The sequence below is a fragment of the Melanotaenia boesemani genome, chromosome 2, assembly GCF_017639745.1.
Source record: "Melanotaenia boesemani isolate fMelBoe1 chromosome 2, fMelBoe1.pri, whole genome shotgun sequence".
NCBI classification, from domain to species: Eukaryota; Metazoa; Chordata; class Actinopteri; order Atheriniformes; family Melanotaeniidae; genus Melanotaenia; species Melanotaenia boesemani.
The window spans coordinates 34,327,833-34,346,078 of record NC_055683.1 but is presented as its reverse complement, the minus strand read 5'-3'; the positions used below and the strand labels follow the sequence as shown (position 1 = coordinate 34,346,078).

At 38.5% G+C, this 18,246-nt stretch overlaps 1 protein-coding gene and 1 long non-coding RNA gene across 3 annotated transcripts in view; one reads left to right on the top strand and one right to left on the bottom strand.

Annotated features, from left to right (window-relative positions):
* The window catches only part of LOC121648815, a 25,176-nt gene extending 8,783 nt beyond the window's left edge, over positions 1 to 16,393 (top strand). Inside the window, exons 2-4 of the long non-coding RNA XR_006012039.1 lie at positions 244 to 248; positions 14,843 to 14,848; positions 16,383 to 16,393. This is a non-coding gene — a long non-coding RNA (uncharacterized LOC121648815). The remainder of the gene's footprint in view (positions 1 to 243; positions 249 to 14,842; positions 14,849 to 16,382) is intronic.
* The window catches only part of slc1a9 (solute carrier family 1 member 9), a 26,019-nt gene continuing 12,736 nt past the window's right edge, over positions 4,964 to 18,246 (bottom strand). The window contains exons 4-11 of one of the 2 annotated variants that reach the window (XM_041999169.1): positions 16,793 to 17,046; positions 15,821 to 15,926; positions 15,600 to 15,726; positions 13,661 to 13,894; positions 12,723 to 12,917; positions 8,292 to 8,426; positions 7,729 to 8,155; positions 4,964 to 7,311 (exon numbers count right to left, since the gene is read on the bottom strand). In XM_041999169.1, coding sequence (XP_041855103.1) covers positions 7,117 to 7,311; positions 7,729 to 8,155; positions 8,292 to 8,426; positions 12,723 to 12,917; positions 13,661 to 13,894; positions 15,600 to 15,726; positions 15,821 to 15,926; positions 16,793 to 17,046 — 1,673 coding nt within the window. In that variant the 3' untranslated portion in view covers positions 4,964 to 7,116. The remainder of the gene's footprint in view (positions 7,312 to 7,728; positions 8,156 to 8,291; positions 8,427 to 12,722; positions 12,918 to 13,660; positions 13,895 to 15,599; positions 15,727 to 15,820; positions 15,927 to 16,792; positions 17,047 to 18,246) is intronic. The other variant, XM_041999177.1, reaches the window with a different exon arrangement.

The window sequence follows — 18,246 nt, the reverse complement described above, 5'->3', positions numbered from 1 at the left end:
CACTTTTAATAATCTTCTCTCTTACCAAGGATTTGTTTTTTGAATTTATCAAAAACCCAAACTGTAGATGCTGTAACCAAAAACTAACAGCCAGACAAGAAAAGTGAAATAACCTAAATAAAAATCACTGCTTCACAAAGAAATACAAGAAAGAATATAAAATGCAACAACAAAACTAACCAAAAGCAAGTTTAAAAAGATGGTTTTCTTCTCCTTTTTAAAAGAGATCACAGAGGTGCTAAGGCTCCGTCCCCTTTAGCCTTTAATCCTGTTTGCCGCACGACCAGCAGACCCTGATCACGTGACCTCAGGGACCTGCTGGGGACATATGGCTGCAGAAGTTCTACGGTAAATGTTGGTGCTTGATCATGTAAAGCTTTACCGTTTAAAGCCAAAACTCTGACATTAACTCTGTGGTGGATGGAGAGCCAGTGCAGCTGAATGAACGATGGGGTGACACGATGATTTTGTTAGGAGCCTTGCAGAAACATTCTGAATAATTTGTAGATGATCCTGAGATTTCGTGCTTATTCTCTTCCTTTAAACTTTGGAAAGTCGGCGGACTCTGTGGTCACTTTTAAAAGTCAGTTACAAACGCATCTTTTTAAAATCTGCTTTTAATTCATTTTTTGTTTGTTTTTACATTGTTGGCTGTTGTGAAACACATTGTGATTTTATATCTTGAGAGGTGCAATATAAATAAAGTTTATTTCAATTTACTCACTTCTTACAATGAATTGCAGAAATCTAGACATCATAAAACAAAATCATCCAGGATCATTTTCAACTCAGGAAGAGACACAATGTGGCTCAGCTTAACTGTATTTCTTAAAAAAAACAAAACACAAACATAAAAAATTTTAAAATCATAGAAATAATAAAATAATTATTTACTTATTCAATTTTAATTCAACTTACTCCTCATATAGGTGTTTATTCAGGCCTGGAAATCTTTCAAAATACGTTGCTGTACACTGTAAAACAATTTTTTATTATTATTACTTAGCACATGTAAAAAAATATTTATCAATAAATAAATTACAGGTCATTACTGCATTTTATTTAAATTCATAGCACCTTATATCAGTTTTGTTAGTAAATTATAGGGTCTACAATATTTATCTATGCTTGAACCTACAGGGTACAGTGTAGATTTTTAAAGAATGGCGCTATAACTATAATTATTTCTAATAATACTGTTAGAATAGCTAAGAATAAGACATCCATATGTGCATGTGCTACTTTCATTTCAGCACCACCATGCTGAAAAAATAAAATCAACCAAATACAATTCAAGCTGCAAAATATTTTCAAGAACATGTTTCTTTACTTTCCCTCAATGTCGAGCTGTTTACAGTCTGAACAATGACAGTCTCTTATGTGACATTGTTGTTTACGGTATGATGCAAAGTGACGATCCTACGGCTGAATTATTATTCTTATTTCAGAGTTTCCAAGGGTTTTACAGTGTATGTCTCTGATTAAAATGTCTGTCACAAGGAGTTCCTGTGACATGATTTCACAGAAGAGTTATTCTGAGACCAGCCCTGCAACGTAATCCGCTTCAGTGTTGTTCATCCGGATGCTTGTTATGCTTTGAACAAGGACAATACAGAGAAAATCCTATTTATTTAAACTCTTTTTTCTGTATTATGGCACAAATTAATATGATAAATTTCTATTTCTATTTGATTTTATCTGGAAACACAGTCAGAGCTTTAAGGAGAACAGTTGCATGAGGTGGGAAATATCCAGTTTAGGAAGATATGAAGATTATGTATTTAAGCAAAGAAGTTGTTTATTTCACCTCATGTTTTTTTTTATTATGACTCTTATATTTGTCACCATGTCTTTAAATTTAAGACGACTGCAGCCATTAAGAGACTATTTTCAGCCTTAAGGAAGTGAATGTTTAGCCTTAAAATAGAAGAGAACCTTATGAAGTAGTGTCAGTGAGATACCTTGAAAGATATATATGTTTGTGAGGATGTAGTGTTGCCTGCATACTGAGGGCAATGTATATGTATACGTCTTTCTTAATAAAGATCATGTTTTATCACTCCTGTCATAAATTTCTGAATTCCTGCCACATGACACTCTGTACTGCAACTCTGGAATGTGATGACGGCCATCTGCTGATAAATCTCAGGGATTTTTCTGAGGTAGCATCTAGCTCCACTGCTCTCTGCTGCATGCAATGAGCAATCCTGCCTCTAGATGTCAGACTGAGTTATGAAACAGTGGCACGGCACAAACCTGGACGCCCTCTCCCTCCTGCCTGTGGGTTTGATTTACTATAATATGACATAAAAGACTTCAGAGCATCTAAATGTAACAGCCGTCATCTTGAAATGATCCTGCTCATTCATACCATATGACTAGTACGATTTATGCTTTTTATTGTGCAAAGAAATGTTTAGTTTATAAAGGAACACATTCATCATTTGTGAAGTCATTACATTTGTTTAGAAGTTGAGGTTTTCCAGAAGTTTTGCTTGTCCTTGCTGAAACTCTAAAATAAGATAAAACAATCAATCACATGGGTTTAATTGAGATGATTAATTTAGAGTTAAGTTGTTTTAATCTCAATTTATTATCTTAAAATCTCTAAAAGCTGAACATGTGCAACATTAAAAATCAGAATTACATTTTGGACATTTTCGTCTCACAACAGAAGATTCACCACCTAGCAAAAAAAAAAAAAAAAAAGATATACATTTTATTTTTGTTTGACCAATATTGGTCTAAACAGTGCAAAACATAGCTTGTTTGCTTTGCTTGAACAATCAAAAATCTTCTTATTTGATTAGGAAAAGGGTGTGGTGTGTTACTATAATAATGTCAGGCTGTACTACTTTGGTTTCTATAACTAAGTTCTAAATATATTCTGTTTTAGACTCTAAATAGTAGAGTTTACACCACATCTTGCTTTAAGGTAAAAAAATAGAAATGTATTTCTTCAGCTTTCTTTTATATGAAGATATTTTTCCATTTAAATGCCTGATTGAGCTCATAAATAAAATTATGTTTTAACATTTTAGTGATTGGGTTAAATTAACATGTGATATTATCTCATATTGATCGCTGACTCCTGAATCGAATTGAATAAAAATTGTATCATGGCAGAATTTGAGATATTGGCAAACAATTAATTGTTATTAACTAAATCAATATAATATTGTATTGTAATCAAACTTGTCATTTACAGCCGTTATGGCAGATATGGCAGAGGACAGGAGTTCAACAAGATGTTATTCAAATGATATCATTTAAACACAATCAAGTACAAAACTGTATGGAAAAATATTTCAGTTAGGTTTTACCTGGCTTATTTAATAAAGATTGATAAATATAATTGTAAAATTGTTCAATCGGGATGCCAATTCTATCAAGTAATTGTGATGATACGATTATTGTTAACTGTCACGGGCCTAAATACATGCTCAATTAAAAATATAAAAAGTGGAATGAGACCTGTTTTCCACAACTATAACATGTTTAAAAACACATGGAAACACTATTTTCTATACTTGTTACCTTCTCAAGTAACAGGTATGGAAAATGGTGTCAGTTGCTATTATTAGGGTTTGGGTAAAAAAAAATCATTGCTGGGCTTGGATTTTTATAAATACATGGAAAAAGGTCTGACGGCCTACAGTCATACAAAATAACGCTGAAAGTAGAACGTTGCCGTCACAGTTTCTCTGCCTTATTACGTGTCTGAGCTGTGTTGGACTCCATGAATAGGATTTAGAAAAGCCACATATTGTCATCATTTTATCAATTAATCAAGTTATTCTAGTTATATGGAGTTTTTAATTTGGAAAATTGTTATTGCAGAGAAACCAGCTATTAACTGAGAGTTGAACATTCTGGCAAACTGTATAAAATAAGTGTAAGCAGGAGAGTTAACACACTGTAAGAATATACAAAAATTTAAAATTTTCTAAAAATTCAAATGAATTAAACTAATTCTTTCAATCTCCTTGAGTAACAATAAAATCTTTGAAAAAAAGCGTTTTCTCATATGAAAGTTGGGTAGATCACTGCTGCCAGGATTATTCTGGCACACTGAAATTTAGAGAACCGATGGCCAGAATGAAGGTTTTTTGTTTTGTTGTTTTTCTTTGGACTCTCTCCAAGAAGCTGATGGAAACTAACTATCCAGTTATTTAAATGTAGCTATTGTTACTTCGTATTTCACTTTTGTGATAAAAACAACTGAAAACTTGGGAATATAAGCTGGAATGAAGGGTTATGGAACAGATGATGCTCACGCACACACATGCTTCTCTCAGTGATGATGCCTGCAATGATTAAATTCCTGACCCCCCTGCTTACTCAGATATCCCCGCGTCATGTGTTGGAGGAGCAGCTCTAGCTCATGCTACAGAGCAGATTAGAGCTTCATTGTGTTTCATGACAGAGAATCTGGAATTTCAGAAACATCAACACAACTTTAGATTCACACATCCACCTGCAGTCTTTCAGCTTTTACTTCACACTCATGCAGGACCTGAAGCTAACGTCAATCATGCTTGCAATTACCCACAGTGCCCTTATGCTGTCTGGGAAGAATGAAAAGGATTGACGTTCTTCTGGCCATTTGCTGCCCTACGATTCCTCTCCCATCCATCACTCTCCCCTGCCTCGCCCATCTCTGACTCTTCTTTGAGAGGATTAAGAGCGTTGGCATCTCTGTGTTTCTTTGTCTCATCAAAGTACAGCCTAGTGTGTAATGCGTGTATTGTGTCAGTGTCTGTTGCAGATTCTCTATCCAGTAATATCTGCAGGATTTTTCAGCTGTCTTTAGTCACCAAATACTGATGCATGACCCCTTTTGACAGCAAATCCTTGCAGAGATTGCACAAGTTACTTAATCAGCAGAGAAAACAGACAAATTGAAGTAACTTTAAGTAAATCTTTAAGATTTTATTACATACAATATACACACAACCTGGACCTGTGAATTTGAATTAAGACTTGAGGATGTGGGGAGGCATTTGATAAACTTCTGTTTGAAATGACAGGCAATTCAGTGGGACAGAGGAGGCCAATAAAATAATTTTACAGTAATTAATAAGTTAAAATAGCAAATTAAAGTAACATAGCTAATAATTTTAAAACATACAACAAAATTAAAACAGCATGTTGTTGAGTATTCATCATTTCACACACCAGACCACAACAAGAAAATACAAACCATGGGTGGTATAGACAATATTAACATCAACAGTGACTGCTGTCAGGGTGAACTTTGGAAGGGCACCAATGTCACATTTCTTTCATTTACATTTTCACTGTGTTGGTATTCTTAAGCTCATTTAAAAGACTAGTTTGATGCTTTAAACAATGTGTAATCTCTGTATTTTTCAGAGTTATGAGACTCTGCTAGCAACAACAAGCTAGTTAGCTAAGCTTAGCACAGATGCTAACAAAAAGAAAACAGCTAGTCTGACTCATTAATATGAAACATTGACTACAGAAAAATATCTGACCATATGTCTTAACTGGGACCAACAGCTATGCCACCAAAGATTGTAGCAAAGCCAAGCCAAGCACCAAACATCTACTAAAGGGACAAATTGCAACTAGCAATGTGCCATTTGCTTTTACAGTAGCTAAACATTTTGCTAAATGATGATACAAATTTTGACACATTACAGAATGTATAACATTACATGCTGCTTTGTGAAAGTCCTGTAAATCTGTTAACATCTCCCTTATTCTTCGTGGTCACATATACAGTAAACACAGTCAAAATTACCCAATAAAGCTGCTCTTCATATTTCTCTGTCTGCTGTTACATTGTGACTGAAAAGCCTCATATTAAAACTGTGTAAGCTCACAGGGACCATCAGACCATCTGTTGCTCATCCCTGATAAAATAATATATCTAACAAAACAATCCATGTAGGTGAAAGACAACAACTGTGTAGTGACTTTAGCTAGTATATTTACATGTATGATGATCACCAAGAGAGAAAGTAGCAACAGAGTGTCTCAAATGCTTTATGTACAGTCCCAAGCCTCCTAATGTATCACAACAACAACACGGCAGATGCATAAACAGCTCAAAGGTGCTGCTTTCACTCCTATCAAGCAATAAGTGAGCAGAGTGAAAGCAGACAAGAGGTGTTCCCGCATCTGGAAAAATCTTGTTTATACAGAGCAGTACTGGGGAAATTTCTGATTTGATAAGGAGTTGTTGAACGGGTCTAAAAAATAGATTTAACTAGTGCCAAAGTCACCAATCACTTGGGGCACTCCTTCCAGAAAATTCCTCTCTTCTCTGATTATCCTGAGAAAGCACCAGCTAGTAAACATCCTTGTGTACAGAATGAGTCATCAGCATTTTATACTGTCTTTGAGGAAATCTAAACCTTCAAAATTACATTAAGAATATACCAACTGAAGTGTTTTATTTTTATTTTATCTTATTTTATTTTTTGTCAGAAACTGACATTTAAATAATTTTTAGTGCAAGAAATACTACTAAAAACGTAACATTTTATTTCATGGGACTTAATCCTTTGAGTTTTTGAATAGCTGGAAAGTAGATTTTGTTACCTTTGGACAAAAACAACCTAGCTTTGTGCTAAGTTAAGTTAACCAACAGCTGGTTCCAGCAAAATGTAATTTAAAGACAAATTGAATCAGCAAGATTCTCTCTGTAAGAGAACATTTTTCGAAAGTAAAACTTTTCTTTTAGAGGTAAATAATTTGATTCCCTTATAAAGTAAAAAAGAACAAAATGAGTTTAGGAAAAAAACTGGTTAAAAGACACATAATAACACAGACAAACTTACTGAACAGTTTCTGTTATCAACAACAGACCAAATGCAGTTTTCTGGCACAGAGCAAGTCTCATGCCTGGCTTTAAAGGGTCCCTCTCAGAGGTGTTTCAAGATGTCGTCATCACAATATTTAACATCTATGCATACTGAGCTCCGTGCAAGCTTACGGGTCAGTCAGATTTTAGCAGTGCAATCAGCTAGAAATCTCCTCTGGACCTCTTCTGGAATCCTGGTAAACAGTGAAGCTGAAAGTGTGAGGATCTGTCATGAAACGGAAACGGAAATAAAAACATTAAAGCTTTAAGCTGGTGCAGTGTAGTTACGGCAGGTCACAGGGAGGGATGGCATGCCTCCGATCGTAAGCAGTATCATCACTCTCCTCGCCATCGCTCACTTCACCCAGAACTCTCTCTCTCTCATCCTCTTCCTCTGTTTCACTTTCTCGTCTCAGTCGCTCTCGCTCTCTGTCCCTCTCTCTGTCCCGCTCTCTGTAGGTGCGTGGCAGTGTGGAAATCTGACAACAAGGAGAAGGATATCAGCCCCTCCAGCCAAAATTCACTAAATCACATGGCAACATCTTCACATATCAAAGGATAAAATCAGGGTTCATAGTGCAGAGTATGCAGGCTATCTTACCGCATAATAACAAAGTCCAACTTGTATTCAAGGTAACTTACAATCATAGTATCACATCTTTTTCATTCTCATATTCTAAATGCTCACTTTTTAGAACAGAATTTATTCCTATTACTCTAAATTTAGCTCACATTGTGTAAAAATTGTACACTTATTTATGATCTTCATATTTTATTACTTTATACTAAAATAAAGTTTGAAAGTTATTGTTTAAAAAGAGAAAAACATATCAACTCAACTTTCTCAAATGGGAAACAGTGTATTACAATGTAAGATAAAGCTAAGTGTTGGTTACCTGATTATCATGGCTGGGCAGGACGCAGTAGCCCGGCTCTGTCCTGTGGAGAATGCATGGCGAATGAGTACGGAAAGGTCGAGGAGAATGGGAGCACACAGAGCGCGGAGAGGGAGACTGGATGGAGCGTGGTGATGGAGATCGAACTGAACGGGACGGCGAGTGAGTGATAGAGTGGGAGGAAATGTGGCTGTGGTGGTTTAGTTTTGGTGGGCGTGGGGAACGAGGTGGCAGCTCAGGGGGTTTGAATGGATCCACCAGGTCCATCTCTGTGAGGATTGGAGGTGGAGGAATGAAATCCAGCTCCTCCTCTGGTTGGAGCATTTCTGCTGCATCAAGTTCTGCAAGCTCGTCCTTTGACAAGTGATCCACGATCCCAGCACCGAAAGAGTCGCCTACCACATTGATGGAGGTACGCATTCTGTCACTGAGCGGACAAACAGAATGAGTGAAAGGAAGTAAAATAATGAGCCCCAACACCAGTACTGTTACAGATAACATACCCAAACACAAACCACAGAGCAGTGGCTTCTTATGCTCTGCTTATCAGACACCTGACTTACAGCAACCAGTCGACAGCAATCAGCAAACTGATGTCCTGGGTTGGCAGGCCGACAGCCGTAAGAATCAGCAGCATGGTCACCAGTCCAGCACTGGGAATACTGGCAGCTCCAACACTGGCTAGAGTGGCAGTCATACTAGGTAGAAATAAAATTACATTTTATAATTACTTCAGTGACATTGTGTTTTGTGGTTGAACTCACTGTCACAAAGGCAATGTAGTGTAGCATCATCACCCAAAATTACTTTAAATTAAAAGTTAAAGTTAACAAATTTCCTCTCTTTATATCGATTAAAAATGTGCCTTCGCTGATGGAATTTTTGCTTTTGAATCTAGGTTTTTAAAAACAAAAAATGTGTAAAAGCAAAAGTTGTTTAATATGTCTTATTGACATAAAAGCAAACGAAGCATCACCAGGGAAGGTAGAGGTGAAACCAAATGTTGGATTCAAAATCTGAGAAAGTGAGAGCTTTCATAGTTAATTCATCATGCTTATTCAGTCAAGTGGCTGCAAAAAAAGATGAGTTAACTCAAAGAATAAGAGCCGTAAAAACACTTTAGAATGAGAGGAGGCTTAAAATCAGTTTTGTATAGAGACTACTGTTACATAATAAGTATTTCTGCATCATAAAGATGAACACTTGTAATAATGAAAGCATGTTAGGCAAGGCAAGGGAAATTTATTTGTATAGCGCATTTCATGTACAAGACAATTCAAAGTGCTTTACATAAAACATTACAGCAGGGTGCAGAAAGCAATACAAGTGCATTTAAAAAATAAAGATTAAAAGATATGCAATTAATGAAATAAAAGCAGAAGGAAGATGTTAAAATAAAATAGGTAAAATGCAAGAAATAAAGTTAAAGACAATATTAAAACATGATTCCAGCTTAAAAGAACCAGATGTAGATTTTGACTTCTAAATAAAAACTAGAACAGGTGGGTCTTTAACCTTAATTTAAATAAACTGAGTATTTCAGCTGATCTGAGGCTTTCTGGGAGTTTGTTCCAGACATGTGGAGCATAGAAGCTGAATGCAGCTTCTCCATGTCTGTTTCTGACTCTAGGAACTGATAAGAAACTGGAACCAGATGATCTGAGGTTTCTGGCAGGTTCATAGAGGGTCAAGAGGTCTTAACTTTGAAGTCTATTCTCTGATGAAGAGGCAGCCAGTGAAAAGACCTCAAAGCTGGACTGATGTGGTCCACTTTCTTGGTCTTAGTGAGGACTCGAGCAGCTGAGTTCTGGATAAGCTGCAGGTGTGTAATTGATTTTTTTAGGTAGAACCTGTAAAAATACTGTTACAATAATCAAGCTGACTAAAGATGAAAACATGGACTAGTTTTTCCAGGTCCTGCTGAGACATCAGATCTTTTACCCTTGATATATTCTTAAGGTGATAGTAGGCTGACTTTGTAATTCCCTTAATGTGTTTCTCAAAGTTAAGGTCTGAGTCCATCAATACAGCCAGATTTCTGGCCTGGTTGGTGGTTTTTAGGTGTAGAGACTGAAGCTCTGTGGTGACCTTTAATCGTTTCTCTTTTGCTCCAAAGACAATCGCCTCAGTTTTGTTTTTGTTTAACTGAAGAGCGTTTAGACACATCCAGTCATTAATCTCCTCAATGCATTTACCAAGAGCCTGTATGGGGCCTCGATCTCCTGGTGACATATATATTTTTTCTAGCCTTATGTAAATGTGCATCATGATTCAGTCTACGTCCTAAAACAGGCAGCTATAAACAGTCACAAAGACATGGCTGAGTAGGGAGCTGTTGTACTACCTCCCTGTGGTAAGCATGCCATAGACATTTCATTAAGACCTCAGGAAATTACATCATTTTGTGAAAAAATGGTTTGTTTCCTTAATGTTCAGTAATAAGACACAGGATGATATTTTTATGTGTTCTCCTTCTTCATACATGCAACAGAGACAATGTGGTTGTTCTACCCACAACAAAACATGTAGGAATGCTTCTTGCCAAGACTTGTCTGCAATTAAACAAATTATCAGTTCATGTCGGTCCCACATGACAGTGCTGGCCACTTTGGACACTGTTCAAAACTGATATTTTCCCCATTATGTTATCCATGTGAGCTCAGAACTCCATGAGGAACATACACACATCTCTCAATTGTCTCTGACAGTCTGCAGTTTTAATTATCACCAACTTTACGACTGAGATTAAATGGGAAAGTCAAGAGATTTACACACTGCATGTGGATTGTATTTCAGGAAACATTGACCACAGAAGATACAATGGTCTTACAGCACGTTTTAAAAATTAGATTCACAGGATTGTGAAAGACACACAATAAACAATTTCAGAGTGCTGAGTATCATTTGTAACCCGTAGCCATAACAAGCTGAATCTGATCCATGTAGACTGGTTCCAATTAGATTTAAATGGTTTGCTGAAACCGCAGACATGGGGAAAAAACATCTGATTACCTCTTTACTGCATTCATTTTAGAGTTTCTTTCTGTCGTTCATTTCGATATATATCATTACAAGCTGCTTTAGTCATGCAAGTCTTACAGAATGCAATGAATTTGTGTTTGTGTTGTTTCTTGTCAGGGTAATGTTACATGTGGATTGTTTTATATGTGAAAACAACACCATTTTAGTGAATTTGAGCAGTTAAAAGAGCTACAAATCCAACATATTTATAATGTATATTGTTAGCTTTGGCTAACAGGAGATATTTGGAAGACTGTGCAGCATGCAAGATCACTCCGGACAAGGATGTTTATCTTCCTTTACTGAAGGTGGCAACACTTTACAGTCTGCAGGACAATTACAGATTAACGAGCGCTCTAGCATCAGTGCAGATGAACTTTTATATCCACAACAGAGCTAGCGAATGATCATTCTCTTTACCACCAAAAACATCCCCCTGAACACACACAAGCTTCTTATAAAATTCTGTTTAAACAGGTAAAGCTGTATTAAAAAGCCAGAGGTTTTTCTGTACTATTTTAATATAACTGACAACCCAAAAAAATAAGCAATATGAGCACATAAACATTGCCTGTACTAGTTCTACAACATATTATGCCATGTGCCAATATTAATTTTCTCATCTGAATGATCTTTGACATAACATAAAGAGACTCATCAACATCTGGCCAGTCTGAGAGAATTTGGACTGACCCCCAAATGAAGGCATGCTGCAGAGAGGATAAGGACGGTGAGTAAAATGTTTGATAAAATTGAGTAATTTGTATAATTAACAACCTGGGCATTGTTTTTGTTATCTGCAAGTCATGCTAGCTCCAGCTGTTTGTGTTTACAACCCCTACCCACACAGCGTATGGTCATAGCATGCAAGTAAATTTCATCAGGCAAGTTTTGATCTGACTCAATGATAAGACCCCTGCATACAGTTAAAGGATGGTGTAAACAAGAACTGACAATAAATAGCTTGTCGCATTGACCCCCCCCCCCCAAAAAAAACCTTATCCAGCTTAATTAGATTTAAGTATTTATTTAAAATCTTAAATTTTGTTTTTATATTAAGAAGTTTGTTAAATCAAAACATGTTAGCTAACAGTAAACAGAAACCTTTGCATATGCAAAGCTTTGAGTTGGTGCACACTCAGGAAATGGACAGAAACAATAGAAACAAAGCCCACATTTAATCACATCAGCAGATCTCAATGCCTAGCACTCAGCATTGCAATCAAATAGTAAACCTCAAACATGGCAATAAGTTAAAACCGATCTAGCTTTAGATGCCTACTCTGCAAGCCACCTTAGAACCTAACTCTACTCCTGTACTCCTTGTAGACTGTATCTAACTTAATCCAAAGTTCTTTCATTGGCCTTACTTTCTGTTTTGCAAAGGTAAGGTGTCCCATCCAGCCCTTCAGCCAGGGTGCTGAAGGGCTGGATGCTTAAATTATCACTACTGCTTTTTCTCCAAAAGAAAATGGACACTTTACCCTCTTCAGAACAGAATGGTGCTGCTCTCTGCTTCAGGCAATCTACATGCAAGAGCCAAATTTAATACAATTAATTACCAGTGTTACTGCAGATGATTAGAATAATCTGGACTGAATTACAGTGTGATGTTTAAATTAGGAAATAATTGTGCACACTGTTTGAAGGTCATTCCTTCATTTGACCTTGTTGAACTCACTGTAGATGCCCAAAAGTAAATGAAACAGCTGAGTAAAGGTTGAAAAAAAGCTCTGGCTCCTTTTTTGCTTCAGCACAGCTGGCTAAACATGGTGTTAAGTGGGTGTAAACGCTAGATTGTTGTATTCTCAAAGCTACAGAAACTGTTAGAGTCCAAACAAATCAATTCTTGGAAAGATGTGAAGGGAAGGAGCACACTGGCGCCTTAATATCTGGACACAGGAAGCTTGCTAATGCTCCACAAGAAGAGCACCAGATGGAGATAAAACAGGATTAGTGGTTTGTATACATACCTGACAGTTAAAATCTGTCCACTATCCAGGGTGATGTCATTCATCTGGGCGATAAAGATGGCTGCCACCGCCTCATACAGGGCAGTGCCATCCATGTTGATGGTAGCACCTATTGGCAGCACAAAACGAGTCACTCGTTTATCAATCTTCAGGTTTTCTTCCAGACAGCGGAAGGTGACCGGCAATGTCCCTGCACTGGAAAAAAATCAAAATAAGAAGACCACACAAGATGCACGTTAGAGAAAAACATGCAGATGTCCAAAAAAAAAAAGGACAAAGGGTCTGTTTGAGGATATAAAATAGGCAGACAGGTGGTGAGAGACATACGTGCAGAGGTGGGGAGGAAGGTGAAGGGGTAAAGGAGGTGCAGATGCAAATAAAAGGCAGCAGAAATTTGAGTCAACCAACAGCCTCCTTCCAACAGCTTGTGGAGGCCACTGTTTCAATCTGCCAATATGTGAATTAAAGGAATTTGATTCCCAGCCCTGTTAAGCTCGGGTCATAATATAATTAGAGAAAATGTTGATAGAATTACCCATTTTCACTAAAGCCTCAGTGATGTGCCAAAATGACAGTTGGTTTCAGCAGACAGGCCAACCCAAGCCAAGCCAAGCCAGGCAGGATACAGTTTGGCTGGTGGCGATTAATCCAAAGGCTTAGACATTTACAACTCAGGATCTGTCTGACATAGACTAGTCCATGATAGCCTGAACTTACACACATTTGGCTCTGCTGTCCCGATTTGTCACCAAGGCTGCATAAAAACAGAATTTTGCCATCGGGGTTTTCAGATTTAGCCCAAATAGCTGACAGCGAGCAACAGACTTCACCAGTCAATTATTGTAATAAGCAGCTGCTTGAGGAATAAATGCTGTAAAAAGTGACACTCGCAGTAACTTGCACACACACATGCATGTACACACTTCATGATGTCATACCTGCTGGCGGTGCCCAAAGCTGTAATCCATGCCTGAAAAATTCCAGAATAGAAAGCAAAGGGACTTTTTCTGGTCATAGCGAAGAATATAGCAGGTAGGATCAGGCCACCGTGGATCACCAGACCCACTATGACGGTCACCATGTACATGCCCAGCTGCCTGGCCATTACCTCCAGGTCGCCGATAGCTGCAATCTTCCCTGCAATCAGAGAGGCAATTCCAACTGGAGAGTACCTGCACACAGAGTTAAGAGTCGATGATCAAATGATCTTATCCTAAAACCCCATGTGTGGCACGTCTCTGCTTCTTCAAATTTTCTATGTTAGATAACAAAAACTTCTTATAACTGATGAACATCAGTGCATTAGCCTTTAGAAAATAGTAATTTATAGTAAAAATGATTTTGCATAACAGTATGATGTGAGAGCCTAATTAATATTTCACTAGCAAGGAGCATGCCTCAACAATGTGAGTTTAGTGCTTCAATGAGAGTATGGATGAAGTGATCGGGAGAAAGTTCTCTGAATGGCTCAACAGTGGGTGGAGGAGAATCACAATGAAGATGGAGTAAGGGATGAGGCGGATGAAGGATGGATACATACTGTAGATAGGTGAGAGAATGGAACGGAATTCGTAGAACAGATGAATGAATGAGGAACTGGGGATGGTGGATGAAAGAGGAAAGGATCGGTGGGTGGGGGAGACTGAGGATGAAAGGATGAATGGATGAAGGATGTATAAACAATGAGGGAGGGAAGGATGGATGGGTGAGGGAGGGGTACTGTTATAATGAATGAGGACAGGGATAGGGAGGGTGGTGTGGAAAGAACAAGATGAACAGTCCTGAATGGGTGAAGCAGGTGATGAGAGGGGTAGCTGAGGTGTGGCCTTGCTCCTGAACCTTAACAGGTTAACTTAATTTGACCATTTTTATTGGACTATTGAATGAGGCGTTCTCAGATCTGGTTTCCAGCTTTGGAGTGGCTTTTTCCATTTTTGACTACAGACAGCTGAATTAAGGAAAGACATTCCTCTAAACTCCTCTCTCTTTCAGGTCACTGCTCTCTCAGGTCAGCTGTCTGCTGCACTCAGAGGTTGGCATGTACTGACAGTTGTTTGGCGGAATGTGCAGTGTATATGATTAGAAGGATGTGCTCCTTGTATGTGTGTCTGTTTACACAGGACTGTGTGTTTGGCTAACTCCATAGGCCTTGGAAAATTATGTTTACATTTAGTGAGTGATCTGAACAGGACATATCCTTTGGTGTCCAGCTGCACATGTAAATGACCTAGAAGAGCAATGAGACAAGCATCTTGCTGTTTCTCTAACAACCGCCTACCCTGCACCCCGCTTCCCATCCCTCCTCTATGCGCCACAACACCCTCTTTCTCTGCTCACTTATTCTGTGAAACCCCAAGGCATGCTCTGCTATCTGAAGGCATGCTCTCACATGGATCTTTCCACATTGCTTCTGTGTGCATCTGCTTTCTGCTGCTGCCAAGCGGCTCCTCTGCCATCAGCGGATCCATTACACTTTGGAAATCTTCCACTCAAGCTCCCCTGGGAGCCTGCAACGTTGTTGTGGGCCCCAGCTCCCGCTACTCCCCAGCATACCACAGACTCCAGCATGTCCCAAGGAAACCCTCTCTCTTCCCATCTGTCTGTGTCCTTCACTCGCACTTTCTCCCTCTTCCTCCTCCTTTCTGTCCATTTCAGTTTCCTTTTCAGGTTGCTGCTGAACCCTGTCGCCCCTTCCCACAATTAGTTTCATGTACACAGGCTGCGCCGTATCCATCACTGTCACTGACCTCTGTGTGAGGTATCTCCAGAATGTCTAAGCAATGCGGCCGCTGGCCACTGAGAGCAAAAACAGAGACACATGTTGTCCATGCTGTCAAACACACACACAAATACATGCACAAAATACAAGACACTGACCACATGATCATGGAAACCATCGTCATGATGATTTCATTCAGGATGTTGAAAAAGTCACACATGACCTTTCCCCGTTCGCCCATCCTGCTCATGCAGATTCCAAAGGTGATGAAGAAGCCAATCAAGCCTGGACGAGGACACAAAGCAGGATGTCAGCGGACACTCCAGCATGCAGTCGAGTCAAAAAAAAAAAACAAAGACACAAAACTCATTTAACTCACCGAGGACATTCATGCCCCATTTGTGTTCCAGTTTTTTTCTGTTCACTATGATAGGCTCGGTTTGGTTCGGCCCTGCCACTGGCACCTTTTTCATCACTGTCTGAACCTAAAAAGGAAACAGACCAACTCAGAGAACAAGATATTCTCACAAAAAACAACAAAGAGATAGAAAAGAAACAAAATGGTTGAAAGGGGAAGTACGACTCCTTCCTGTTAAAACATTATTTTTAAGACTTCAATTAATTCCTGATGGATACCAACAAAAAAAAGCAGTAAAACAGAGAAAAGAATCAACAGAAAAGGAAAAAAACCACCAAGGGAAAACCACAGGGAGGGGAAGAAAGTGAAGGGGTATTATAAGGTCAGGTTTAGCAGCGTTCCCTGTTCACCAGCAGATCCCTTAGTGAGGTAAATACAGATGTAGCAGTACAGATGTAAAGAGATTAGCAGTAGCAGAAAGGTTGACCCTCATCCAGTTAAACACAAGCAACTACTTTTGATTATTCAGACACACACATGGAAAGAAAAGGAGGGAAAAAACAAGATGTGGACAGAGAACAAGCAACTGAGCTTTGGACTATTGAAAAATATTATCTAAAAACTGCATTGGTATTAAAACCTAAGTTAATTTAAACTGTCCAAGAGCCTATAAATCAAACCAGGCTATCACAGAGCAGTGTGTAGGTTTGAGGACGCCAGTTGTTGCTTACCAGTTGTCAAACTGCTCAGCGATACCTTACAGGGACATATTCATCAATTCAACAAAGACCGAGAACTCAAACAGTTTGTAATTGTTTTATAGTGACACACAGTCCAACCTCAAGGTGCATTCAGAGATTCAGATCTGTGGTGATAAACCTTTTGTTTCCATTGTAAATCAACATACAGGGACCTCATCCTGCTAACCGCTATCAATGAAAAGCCGAACCAATAACAACAGCTCAGTAGATGGAGTTCAGATGTGGTGGGTACCTGTTGGAAGCATGCCTGCACCAGGTTCTCAGGGAAGAGATTCCTGATCAGGTCGAGGAAGGCGTCCAGGCTGCTGACCTCCTGGTTTTTTGGGGCCGTGGACACTGTGCTTCCCCTCAGTTTGGGGTTTCCTGGGTGGATTCCCAGCACCAGGATGACCCCCAGGATGGCAGCGATTACAGTGGTGGTCATGTAGTACACCATAGCTCTACTACCCATCCTGCCACTGGAGCGGGCATCAAGACCGGCGAGCCCTGAGAGAAAAAAGCAGCAGCTTTGAAATAATGCCTGGACACGCTTACACAATGAGATAAGAGTGGCTTTTGTAAAAAGTACCACAATTATAAACATCACATGTTTCCAGAGTCAGAGAAATCCATGTTGTCCTAAATCCAATGCAACTAAAATCAACTTAGATTATAGTATTTGCTTTTCAGACTTCCTTTTTATAATGCCTGCCCTTAGTAGGGTTAATATTATGTCTCTCTAATTTGGCAGATCGTTCATACAATACAACTCTTTGTTTTTTTTTTTTTTTATTAAAAACAAAGTGTGTATGTTGAATAATTTCTCATTCTTTTAATTGATCTTATATATTTAAATAGCAAATTTCAGGCTTGTATGCACATGTCCCAAATGACAAATCTCCTAGAGCAGGAAAAGTGAGTCTAGACTTGTTCATGGATAAGATCATTTCATATACTATAGAAACTTTTTTTGTTACTTTAAGATTGAACTACTGGAATTCCTCATTATTGTTCTGTCCTAGAAATCCTCAGACAAGCCTCCAGCTGATCAAAACGTCTTTTTAAGCTCCTTGTTAAATCTAGAATATAATTTAAAATTCACCTCACATATAAAGTTCTTCATGAACGAAGCTCCATCTTAGTCACAGTATGTTCTATATATTTTAATAGAGTACTTTGCTCTCATGCTGCAGGTTTACTTTTGGTACATTAGTTTTCTGAAAGTAGAATGGGAAGCAGAGCCTTTAGTTGTCAGGTCTTTTTTTGTAGAACCAGCTCCCCGTTTGGGTTCAGAAGCATATTCCCTGTCTTCCTTTAAGGGTAGGCTTCAAAATATTATAATTTTTTTCTTTCTTTTACTAATGTTTATTGTTAGGTTTGGCTTGGTGACCCTTAGCCATCCCTTTAATGATGTTGTTATAGGCTGAAGAAATGTCCCACGAGCACCTTCCTGAACACTTGATTCTCTATGTGTAAATATACAACATTGTTGCTGCCATTATTCTGTGCTTCTCTTTTTCTTTCTCAATAGGTATCCCTGGCTTAGAATTGTGGTGCTTGTCGACCCCTCTTTCCTGTCCTCCCCACCCCCAACCACTCGAGGTAGATGACCACCCTTCTTGAGTCTGGTTTTGCTGGAGGTTTTTCCTTCCTGTTAAAAGGGAGTTTTTCCACTACTGAACACTGTCATCCGCCACTCAGTGCATG